General features: G+C 37.3%; 1 protein-coding gene across 1 annotated transcript in view; it reads right to left on the bottom strand.

The window, feature by feature from the left end:
- The window catches only part of cacna1ba (calcium channel, voltage-dependent, N type, alpha 1B subunit, a), a 74,705-nt gene that overhangs the window by 17,933 nt on the left and 44,493 nt on the right, over positions 1-12,279 (bottom strand). The window contains exons 27-40 of the mRNA XM_017306577.2: positions 10,574-10,670; positions 9,985-10,145; positions 9,749-9,886; positions 8,977-9,178; positions 7,441-7,605; positions 7,233-7,343; positions 7,070-7,153; positions 6,495-6,500; positions 4,365-4,481; positions 4,141-4,206; positions 3,920-4,011; positions 2,312-2,462; positions 535-662; positions 221-317 (exon numbers count right to left, since the gene is read on the bottom strand). Coding sequence (XP_017162066.2) covers positions 221-317; positions 535-662; positions 2,312-2,462; positions 3,920-4,011; positions 4,141-4,206; positions 4,365-4,481; positions 6,495-6,500; positions 7,070-7,153; positions 7,233-7,343; positions 7,441-7,605; positions 8,977-9,178; positions 9,749-9,886; positions 9,985-10,145; positions 10,574-10,670 — 1,615 coding nt within the window. The remainder of the gene's footprint in view (positions 1-220; positions 318-534; positions 663-2,311; positions 2,463-3,919; positions 4,012-4,140; positions 4,207-4,364; positions 4,482-6,494; positions 6,501-7,069; positions 7,154-7,232; positions 7,344-7,440; positions 7,606-8,976; positions 9,179-9,748; positions 9,887-9,984; positions 10,146-10,573; positions 10,671-12,279) is intronic.

Raw genomic sequence — 12,279 nt, forward strand, 5'->3', positions numbered from 1 at the left:
GTTTACAGACAAGAAAGCTGGCAGGCGGCATGTTGAGACAATGCCACAGCTATGAAAGCTTTGTTTCCTCTTCGGCATCATCAACCAAAGCCAGACAGTTTGAAGAGGTGAGTGCTAGTGTAAAGGTGATTTTATTGGTGCATAGCCATTCAATTAAAAGTCTCTTGGCATAGAGGTACACAAAGCACCCTAGTGATGAAAATGTCCGGTATTTGCAAACCTTGTATGCTACCCTATTAGGGCAGTTCTTCCCTAAGCCAAGGGGGGGTGAGATAACGCGCAACAAATTGTACATATCCATATAGGAAATCCGTCCGCTGCGGAAAAGAACAAGCACATACATAACGTTCAGGATACCTTCAACTTAATCAGTCATCAGTGGGCTCATTGCATACAATGAGGAACGAGGACTGAGAATGGAGCTTCAATAGACCCCATTGCCACCAATAGAGATGAGAAATGAGATTAGGGTGATTCTCTCCACTTATACTGTGAAAACTATGTGCTGCATATCAGAAGAAGCCAATAACATACCAAGCAGCTGGGTCATACTCGGCCCAAACTCGAATGAATTCATCAAGATGATGAGGCCCCAGGATGGAGGAGTCTCTGGTGAGGTACTCAAAGTTATCCATTATGACAGCCACAAAGAGATTCAGCATCTGGAACACACACACAGCACTGCTCAAAACAGTGCAGTAATTTTAAAACTACTGCCATGAATGTTGATTAGAAGGAAATTCTTGTTAGATTAAGCCTCTGTAAGCATCACCAGACCTGAAGATCTGATTTAGTCTTTGTCTCCCTTATTTCTCCAACAAAGGCTAATCTCTGAAAAGGTTTTGATAGTCAAAACTGTTTACCAACTGTTTTGTGCTTCGGGCACATTATAATTATTCTTGTCTTATTTTTTTCTAGATTGTTTTGTATAGACTTTAGTTGAATGACTTTTTGTTAATATATTCTGGAGTTTGGATAATTTCTTATTTTTGGTAATTAATTTGATTACGTTAATTTGTGGCGCTGTTGGCCTGCCTATAAATATGCTGGGTTTCGACATGTTTGAGACCCTGCCGTTCCGCTCGCTCCACCACCACCACAGAGGATGTGTCCTGACGCGGTGCACTCACGTCTCCAGTTGCTGTAGGACGCAGCTGACGTCTCCAGCCTGCTATGCAACAGTTTCTGTTGGCCTTTGTTTGTTTGCTTTTTCGTTGTGATTTTGACCTGGAGGGTCCGGTTGTCCTGTTTTTGATCTTTCTTTTGCAGTAGATTATTTTTTGCTTTAGTCCGGTACTAGTTGGGGCTTCGACGGCTGTGTAGAGGGTTGGCCCCCTGCTGTACCATTTTGTTCTTTTTGATCGGATCACTAGGTCCAACTTTCTGTTAATACTTTTGGGGTTTTTCTTTTTTTTGGGACACGGGGAACTGATGGTATTTAACTCTCCCTTTTTTTCTTCACAGAAAATCAAAGCAGCTGAACCAAAAGAAAAGTTCAAGAGAGTTTAAGAATAACATAATTTTTTTGAACCCTCATTCATGCCTTGTGTCCTCAAACATTTTGTTCCCTTGGTGGATGTAACACCAACTCAGTGGTAATCACCTTCTACAATGATATTACAATTATCACAGACAAATTTTACATACAAATGTACACTGACACCTTGATGAAAATTAAATTATTACCATAGTGTAAAGCTATGTAACTATGCATTAAGAAGACTCACTGTTCTGAATTTGATAAATACTTATCAGATTTCAAGGACAAATTTTGTGGTTGTAGTAATTAGTATTGAGTAGGTCACTAATGTCACATCTTAGAACTTCACCAGAGTGTATTCTATCAGAAAGAAAATCACTTTGATATACGCTGAAGATCATAGAAATGTACAGAACATATAGATTTGAAATGTTAATTGGTTAGTAGGAGGAAGAGGAAGATGAAGAGGAGGAGGAGTCAAACAGGATCAGAGTAGATGAACATTTTCAATCTAGAGCCAAAGACTTCAAACTCCGAAAACTACCTGTAAAGCTTATTTAAGATTCATGGTTAAGCTTATGTTACGACATATATTTATTTGCATTTCATTTAAATTACTTTAAATTATTTTATGCTCTTTAATGTTATGTTATTTGTTGAAAAACTGAACAAGGTCAGTCTTTCATCTTTTAACCCCCTTAAACTCTAAATATTAAATAACACAAACCTAAAGTAATAAACACCAAGATTAAAAATGAAAAACTACTACAAGTATCATCTCTAGAAGTTCAAATGAACTGTTTAATAAATTGATGACAGTTAGATGCTGACCAGGAAGGAGCAGAGGAAGATGAAGGAGACAAAGTAGAAGTAGGCAAAATCACTGCCACAGTCTTTTCCACTAGTCCCTGAGAGCTCATCACAGGGTCGATGACTCAGACACGACAGCATGATCTCATGCCAGGCTTCTCCAGTTGCACTCCTGATGTCCAGAAAAGGAAAACACAGGGAGACAAAGATTAACCAACATCATAATATTCACCTGTTATGATGAATCATTTGTCAACTTGTGTTGACAAATGATGTTTGTTTGTTTTTTATTAGATTTTTATTTTCTCTGCAATGGTACATTTTCTTTCGACTAAGCATCAAAACAAAGACTAAAGAAAAATTAATCCTACCTTTTTTTTAACTTCTATCTCAAAGGATAATTATTCTAATCTTATATTCAATCAATGAATCAATCAAATTTTATGTATAGCACATTTCAGCAGCAAGGCATTTCAAGGTGCTTTACATAAGCCATATATTGCACTGAGATGACATGCTAAAAAATCTGAACTCATGCTACTTTTCAATTACTCTGCCTAGTCAATCACTCAGTGTGGATGGCATTAAATTGGCCCAAGATAATAAAGTAAAAATCTATCTGATCAATTCAGCAGTGATTATTTGACCACTTGTGAGTAATGCAATCATAGACCACGTATAGAGCATTAGCTTCCATCCCTAGACGGTCAGGTGATCATTAAGCATAAAAATGAGTCAGTGATGTCATTATAAAAGTTATTCTATAATGCACATAGAACTCTGTGCATTCCATACTCTCCATTCCAATAAACATGCACAATACAACAAGAGGGAGTTTTAAGAAGTGACACACTGATGTGAAAGGACTCAAAGTTTGAGGATTTATAACTACTTGAATGCAAGTCCCTTTCAAATAATTCAAATAAATAATAATTCAAATAAAGTTTGCATTCAGCAGAAGGAGACCTTCACAACAAAGTAAGTTCTGGCTTTCTATTTGTTTCTGTTGAGGACACATAATAGAAAAATATTTACATGTGGATGAGTTACCTGTGTGGATGTGGATACGAATCTGATCAGAGCATTAATGTTTCACATTTCTTCATGTTTAGATTCTCACTAGATGTGCTTCTAATAGCCCAACATACAAGGCAGATGATGAAACTGTATTTTTTTTTATCAGGGAAGGATTAATCTTTAAAAGAAGGAGACTGACCTCAAAATAATCAACAAGATCAACCTAGTTTCATTGAATAATCATAATTGTTGTTTTGAACTTTCTATAAATCACATATTTGCCCATAATCTTGTAAAATTTCTCAATTTTATTCAATAACTTTCTGTTTCTTCTCATTAACCATTTAACAATAGTTCAGCTTATGATATCTCCGTGAAGTCTGCTAGGCCTAAGTTACTTTTAATAGTATTGAAACTATTTACAGTCTAAAAGTGTGAAACTAGCATTGGTAAAGCCAGCAACAACAGTGACATGAGCCCTTAATGATCTAGAGAAAGTTATGTTCAGCCCACAGTTTTAACATTTTTGTTTCATTCATGTGTCTAGAAGGCAAAAATATTGTTCATTGTTCATTGTTCTGTAAGAAGATAACTGATCAGGCTGCTTTCTACCTGAACAGCAGCATAAGAGCCTGGAGAAAAGTGCGGAAGTTGTTATGGTGGCTGATAGCTGTGTCTTCATTCAGCTCAATGTTCCCAAACACCTGCAGCAGAGACACTTAAGAATGTATTAACAATATCATGTTTGAAAAAGCCAGATGTCAACATTTCACTGAGAATAACTTCCAAAAAATAATTATCTTCATCGATCGCTGCAAAGCAGCTACACAAACCTGCATCCCAATGATGGCATAAATGAAGAACAGCATGGCAATAAGCAGGCACACATACGGCAGAGCCTAAAGGCAGAACACACAGTTATTCATGTTCCCTCTGAATTATCCCATCTTGATTTGACTTAGCAAGAATTTGTTGTTTAGGACTTTGTCACAACAGGAAGTAGTTTGCAAGGTACAATGTGGACAAAGTCTGACCATCTTATGCTATGTGAGAGCACCTTGAAAGACTGGACAAAGGTCCAGAGCAGGATGCGGATGGTGTAGCCCTGCCTCAGTAGCTTGATGAGCCGAGCTGCTCTGAAGAGCCTCAGGAAGCTCAAATTCAATAGTCTGTCCTGTAATACACAAAAGCATATCCAATGTCTTTAATTTTATAAACACTCTGAGCAAAACTGGTCAAAACAGATTAAAACTAAAATTTGATTGTGTGATTCCCAACTTGATGAATTATTTTATTTAGTGTGTCCAATCTGCATTCTTATTTACCAGTCACAATTAGATATTTCTGCTGTCCTTCAACTTGTACCTGGAGAGGAGAAAAATCCTACTGTCTTCAGAGTCAATCGGTTCAATACTTCAGGCATTATGACTTCATCTGTCATCCTCTGTAAGGTCAGAATTATAATAAAGCATTTGCCTAGAATTCCGGGAGTGACAGCAAACTAAATGTCACATCAGAAACATTGTGTTGATGAGCTCTCAATTAGTGGGGCAGAGAGTTTCATTGTAAGAAAAACAAAACATTTTCAGTCTGACTAACACAGTGACTGTCAACAAACATCTCTAAAATCAAGAGAAAGGACGTCAAATTTGGGTTAAGAAATTTATTTTTAGTCCACAGTTAATTTATCTTTTTATCTTTCTTTTGTCAACTCTACTAATTTTTACCACAGATAAAAATGCCTCCTTTGGATAAGAAACAGTGTGAGAAATGAGCAAAGCTGGTGAGAATTCTGCACATGTCCAAATCTATGATAGACCAGGAAGATCTGGAAACATATCTGATCACCTTCAATTTCCTGCAGTTTTTACACAAAATTCTGTGTAAAAACTGCAGGAAAAGACCATGCTAATGGTCTTTTTTTATAAAAAAAAAAAAAAGACCATGCTAATTTAAGATACTATAAAAATTTTGAGAGAAATCGAGTCGTGTGAAAGACAATTTGAAAGTTTTCAGTGGCAAATTATGTTTGATGTAAAAAGCTGTTTTTGTTCAAGATGGCTCTGTTTGGTCAATAACGAGGCTTCAGACGATGAGTTATTCATTAGATTGAATTTCCGAGTGGTTTGACAAAAGTGCTTACTGTGTCTACAGTTATGATTGTGTGCTTGATTTGCATACATCATTGGAATTTCAGGAATCATAGCTTCCCTGTAATGTATAATGTATATCTGAACATAGAAAGGGTGCAAAATAAAAAAAACACGTAATGCATAGCGTTCTTATGTCCCATTCGCAGGACTCGCATAAGAAAGCTAACAGGATATTAAGAAAGTAGGAGTTTCCCTGCTGGGTTTCTATGCCGGACATGGTCTGTGTCTGTCTGACTGTCAGAAATTGAACTTTAATGAAACATTTATTAGTGAGAAAACAGGATTCGAGGGATCAGCAGCTATGAAGTTGTATGCTCAAAACATTTTTATGGAACTTCATCTGTATGACTGATTGAATTTCTACCACAGAGTGGACGGGGAGTTTTGTGAAAGCCTGTTGGTGTGTTGACCAGAGTCATAATGAGACTTAGAAAAAACTCTTCAGTCAACACAACTTATTGCAACATTATTGCTGACTCTTTCCAAGTTTCTTCTTTTTGACAAAGGGGACTTCTTCCTTCTGCTGTTATCCTGAACCTGTTTTGGAAGGACTCAATGCAGACCGCTGGTGTATCAGCTAAACGTGTTACTAATTAGCCTTTTCTAATGAACTAACACTGACTACATAACATAATGTACTTTAATCTCAATCTGTATTATATTGGACTGTTTTGGAACTAATTAGGTTGTGGATTGTACATGAGTTCAGATGACAGTTGTGAATTGGTGCCTTACATATGAACTGATCTCAATTAAAACCAAGTTGGGTGACATGGTTTGTGATACTATGTCTACAACTCTAATCATAACACACAAAACACAAAAGCAAACTCCAATATGATGTGTGTCTAAAAAAACGTGACAATCTGAAAGACACAGGCCACACCCGAGATGGGCATGAAAGACCAGCTACTATCTTTGGTCTAGTAGAAGTCAACATTAAACTTGAGCATTAAATTGCTGGAGAGAAAAGGTACTCATGTGTCTATCAAAATACTATGCTGGCAAAGAGTCAGCATCACAAAGTCACTCACCGTAGTCTGGACATGTTCAGGATCACATCATGGCAACATCAGTGACAACAAGCAACATCAAATGTTGGAGGAAGTGATGGCGGTGGGAGGAGGTTGGTGGACAAACCAAACAAAAGTGAAATAAAAAGAGAGAAAAAGAAAGAGAGAGAGAGACATAAGATGCAGCAGATAGGAGCTGTCATATCATACAATCACAACAGATACTACTCAACAAATACTCGTGTTAATCATCAGTATACTAATATAAAGAGTTTGGTGTCGTAAGAGGAACAGTTTGGAATGAGCTGCTGAGAGCAGGTCAGACAGAGCTCAACCAAAGACTAAATAGCTAACATATTATATAGTAAGTTTCTATGCATCCCTCCTACCACCACACAAACATCCCCTTCCTCTTCTGCTTTACCAGTCAGGCTCTCTTTGGTCACACAGCTGTCTTTGCGAATGTGCTGTCTTTGTAGAGAGCTTCATGTACAGATCTGGTTCATTTCACTGGCCGGTGTTGTAAAGTTGTTCTCTGAATACAGTGTTGTAATGTTGACATGTGACACTGAGAATGTGGAGAGTTGTGCTCTTACTTTGATTTCAGTCACCAGGATGTCAGTGATGCTCCCCAAAACTGTCACAAAGTCAAATACATTCCAGGCGTCTTTTAAGTAGTTCTGAGGAACAAAAGGTGGAAATTATAAGGCTCAAATAATTTCCCGATAATCTGGGAGCCAACCTTTAATAGATACACACCAGGGGCCCAAAGGCGATGATCTTGAGAATGCACTCCAGAGAGAAAAGAGTGGTGAACACTATGTTCAGGTACTTCAACATTGCCTCATAAAAGTCTGGAGCTCCATAAAACTGGGAAAGCAGGACAGAGGGAGCAGCATAAATATGTTTCTCCATGAACTTATTCCAGATTGTCATAGCTCGACATTGAAAAAAATATGCACCTTACCTTCATCATGAGTACCACAGTGTTGAGAGCAATCATAATCATAATGGAGTACTCAAATGGAGCTGAAACGACAAACTTCCACATCCTGTACTGGAAGGACTGTGTGTTCTCTGGCATGTAGCGTGTCAAAGGTTTCGCATTTATGGCAAAGTCAATGCAAGCTCTCTGCAAAGCAGAAAAAACACTCTTTATATTGATCTTTCCACAGGTTTGTTCAAACTCACAAGGTATGTACAGTAAACATTCATCCCTGATTGAACTGATTTCAACTGAGGAAAACAAGTTTTCAATAATAATTTATTAGGAGAATATCACCCTATATGAAAAAGTAATTCAGATTCAATTCAAATTCATCCATCCATTATCATGGTCCTTAATCCCAACTGCCAGCGGTCAACAGGCAAGAGGCAGGGTCACTCTGGATAGGTCACCAGTCCATCACAGGGCAAATTAAAATTAAAAAATACTTTAATAATCCCAAAGGGAAATTAAATGTTGATGGAAGTCATATTATCTAAGAGGGACTTTGACTGAATTCAATCTGTTGCTGTATAACAGACTCATGAAGAGGATGCTCAGAGTTTCTCCCTAACAAATCAGCAAATGCTTTGTGCCATTTGTGATAAATGGTAATGAATTTTGTACATCATTGTGAAAATATTAGAGTGGTCAGTATAATGTCATGCAACAGCATCTCAGTTTGATTTCCAGACTTTGACTGGGCCACTCCAATACCCTCATTCAGAGGTGGGCTTGCTGGTGAATCTGAAATATTAACCTTGGACAGTGTGTGTGATCATTGACATTGTGTTTTTAGTCAGCAGAGGTTTTAGACTTGGATTACCTGTCCACATACATGCCCCCTACAGGCTGGCTAAATCAGAACGAGACTTTACTGCTGCTGTTGCCTTTAGCAAGATGTGCTTTTATAAATTACCTTTAAAAGAACATTTAGGTGTATTGTAGTGAATTGGGTTTAAATAAATCTTTTTTTTAACCTGAATTTGACACATTTATGTTTTTAAACTATATTTGCAAAGTTTCAGACACATTCCTCCTTCTGTACTCCAGAACATCTCTTATATACAAATGTGTGCATTGGTGAAACTAACTTTGACATGATTATATCCTCCTGACTACCAGGAAAAAAAATATTGTCCAATCACAATACAAGTGATTGGACAATATTAAATATTAAATTAATAAATTAATCAAATTAAATTAATTAATATTAAACCCTAAATCCCACGGTCTTTGTAAGGCAATAAAAGGTTTTATGCACTTACTTTGTCTCTTCCAATAAAATGTGTTATTACTGATAAATGTCATTTTTATGAATTAGAAAAAGGTATGTACAAAAGTCCCACCCACATGTGGTATCATTGAAAAGCCCTAAATGTCCTCTCCAGATACCAAAAGAAATTAATTCAGTAGAATGCAGGGGGTGGGAGATATTCAAGTTTAGAAATGTCCTCTACAGACGATGAAAATGAACTACTGGTAGTCAGGAGGATATAAGAGAAACTCACAACATACCTCATTCTTTTCCAAACTGCATTCAGACAAGGCCTTGTCTCCCTGTTCTTGGAAAGTGATTATGATCAGAGCAACAAAGATGTTGACAAAGAAAAATGGAAAGACCACAAAGTAGACCACATAGAAGATGGACATCTCTATGCGGTAGCCAGGGCTGGGACCTTGATCTTCGAAGGTAGCATCAACAGAATGTTTCAGAACACTATGAAAAGAAAGAATGGTAGGACACAGTAATACACCTCCTGACTGTGGCTGTCATGTAAGGAAGATAATATTACAAACTATTCTATTAACATAAGGCAAGTGATGTCAAGCATCTTAAAGGAAATTGAACACTTTGGACACTTTTCATAATTTCTTTCTAATTTTGCATCAAGATAATACTTCATTAAGTAAAGTGACAAGTTTCGGATGTCGGTTCTTTAGTCGAAGATGCTTAATTGCACTTTTAAGATGTTCAGGATTATTATGAAAGAAAATTTAAATCAGTTTGACATTATTGAGATTCTGTCTTTTGCCTGTATTTGACTATATTCTTCTGGCTTCATGACAGCGTCAGTTACCAAAAGAGCGATTGATTTTATTTGTAGTTATTATCATTCAAACAAAATGTGTCTAAAACTTTAAAAAATGTTCCGGTTAGAGTAGGTATAATTGAGTCTCTTGCATTTAATTTTGCATTAAAGCCAAAATGTAAAAATTAGTTTTTACTTCTGAACACGTTATATTGGGGGTCGGTATAACTTAAAGAAGACAAATCAATTGCACTTACGTTGGCCAGCCCTCCCCGGTTGAGACTGTGAAGAGAGTTAGGAAGGCCCAGAGTACATTGTCATAATGGAATTCATATTTTTTCCACTCTCTTGGCATTGCTGCCACTGTTTCTTTGTCGTAGTCAAGAAATTGTCCTCTGGAAGATAGAAAGTGGTGACACATGTTAAGCAAACACACACCAAATGTAAAGGGTCTGGCACAAGATACGAGAACATTTAGGTATTTCAGACTGACTTGCAGTCTTTCTCCAGGGCTTTGGACTCATCGGTGCAATAGAAGAATTTTCCCTTGAAGAGCTGAACCGCAATAACAGCAAAAATGAACATGAAGAGGATGTAAACAATGAGGATGTTCAGCACGTTCTTCAAAGAGTTGACCACACAGTCAAACACGGCCTGGGGACAAAGAAAACACGTTTAAAGTCTGCATCATCCTGAAAGTCTACTTACAGAACAGCTGAAAGCAAACAGAGTCCATGTGTCTGTTAATGACCTCATAGAACAGGAACACAAGGAGGTTTACAGTCAAACCAGATATTTAAATACACTATATTAATAGACACAACCATTTTTACTATTGTCTAAAATATGTGTGTGTGCGTGTGTGTGTGCGTGCGTGCGCGGGTGGGGGTGTGCGTGCGTGTGTGTGTGGGGGGGGGGGTTGGGGTGTGCGTGCGTGTGTATGTATATTTTCTGCAGTTTATTTATGGGTTTGAACATGAAAACCCTTTTAAGGAGGGAATATTTTGGTCTAAACTGCTGAATTTCATCCACACACACATATTTCTGCAGGAACAGGTAATGAAACAGAAACACTTTAGAACCTTGAGTTTTGGCAGACGTTTGATGGTCTTCAGAGGCCTAAGAACCCTGAGGACCCTCAGTGACTTGATGGTGCTGATGTCTTTGCCTTTAGTCCCCCTGTGGACAGCAGACTCTGTTAAGCACTTATAACAAACAAATTAGATACAGTTAATCAAATTATTTAATTCATTTTTAAAATTCTTTTTAAATAACAAAATAACAGTCAGCTCTGAAACATATGAAATTAAAAAAGAGCTTAAAGAGATTTGAAATGTGGAGGAGTGTGAAATGTTTTCAGATCAACTATGTAAGGGAAGCAGATGGTAAAACATTTTAGCATACAATGCAAGACACTTTGTAAACACACAAAACACTAAACATTAGGAGCTTCTTATATGGTCTGAAATGCACAGTTAGGACGTTTCTGATCTAACATCTCTTGTAGTAGTAGTTTTTTTAATATGAGGATTGATCACGTGACTAATATTTTCATAAATTTCAAAAACAAACTGAAGGCAAAACTTTAGGTTTAAAAACATCAAAAATGTGACAGATTGTGTGTTTTTGTCATGGTGAGAATCAGTAACGTTTCAGAATAAGTTCCTGTTTCATCATGACAATGAAAATATGAACAATATCTCGGCTCAACATTTGTCTTACTTCACTTGGTACCACTCTAGCTAATTCTGCACAGCAACAGATCAAATTACATGACTGTTGCAAGAAAGTCCAGATTCTAAGAATGCAAAACTAATAGTTGTCCTGCTGATGGATTGTCTCTCCTGAGCTGTGGGTCTCTGCAGCTCCTCCAGAGGTACCATGGGTTTCTTGGCTGTTTCTCAAATTCATGCTCTTCCTGCCTGCCTGTCAGATTAGGTGAACAGCCATGTCTTTGTATTTATTCCCATTTCTAATAATGGATTGAACCGTACTCTGTGGGATGTTGTTGTATCAACCTTCCAAACCTCTCTGGTCAGATCGTAGCTGAAACTCTTCAACAAACTTCAATTTACAACCAAAACTCCAAAAAGCGTAAACAGGACTCCTATTTCTTCCTCTCAAATGATGCTCTCACATTGTATTGCTTTTGTGGTTTGACAAAAAAACGTCTGTAACGACTTTGGTCAGCAGAGGCATGTTTCAATCCAAAGCTCTGTTTCCCAGGAAAACAAGCTTTACATTGAGTTCATGGAGCTGATCTGAGCAGTAGTATGATCAGGGGGAGCAGGGATAGGGAGGGGTGGAGTCAGGATGAAGGGTGGGCTGGCATAGGGGGGTTCCCCACCTGGTCACAGCTTGCTGCGATCTACTTGGGGGAAAACAGTAGTAAAACAAGGTACAGCACATTTATGGATGCTTTACACACACAAAATAAAGCACACATTTGAATCAAATGACAACACGACATATGGTCTATTTTCTACAGAAAAGCAAAACATTTTATACTTTGGTTTTTAACAGACTGCTGGTTGAGTACATCCAACTGATGTGATAAAAAAATTACAAGATCTAAATAAAAGCATGTTTGGAAGCAGCTTATTACAAAAAATACTAATCAGAAGTGTTTTATAACAAGCAATTACTCTAAATTACTCTACTCAGTCAGTGTTTTGTAAATACTATGAATGCTTTTACACTAAACAAAAAGTTAACAGCAGAAAAAAATGAGTTCTCCAAGGCTCTAAATAAGAGTAATTAAATGTATCAAATATCACAAACATCAGTA

The sequence above is a fragment of the Poecilia reticulata genome, chromosome 9 (assembly GCF_904066995.2).
Source record: "Poecilia reticulata chromosome 9, P_reticulata-male-v2, whole genome shotgun sequence".
Lineage (NCBI taxonomy): Eukaryota > Metazoa > Chordata > Actinopteri > Cyprinodontiformes > Poeciliidae > Poecilia > Poecilia reticulata.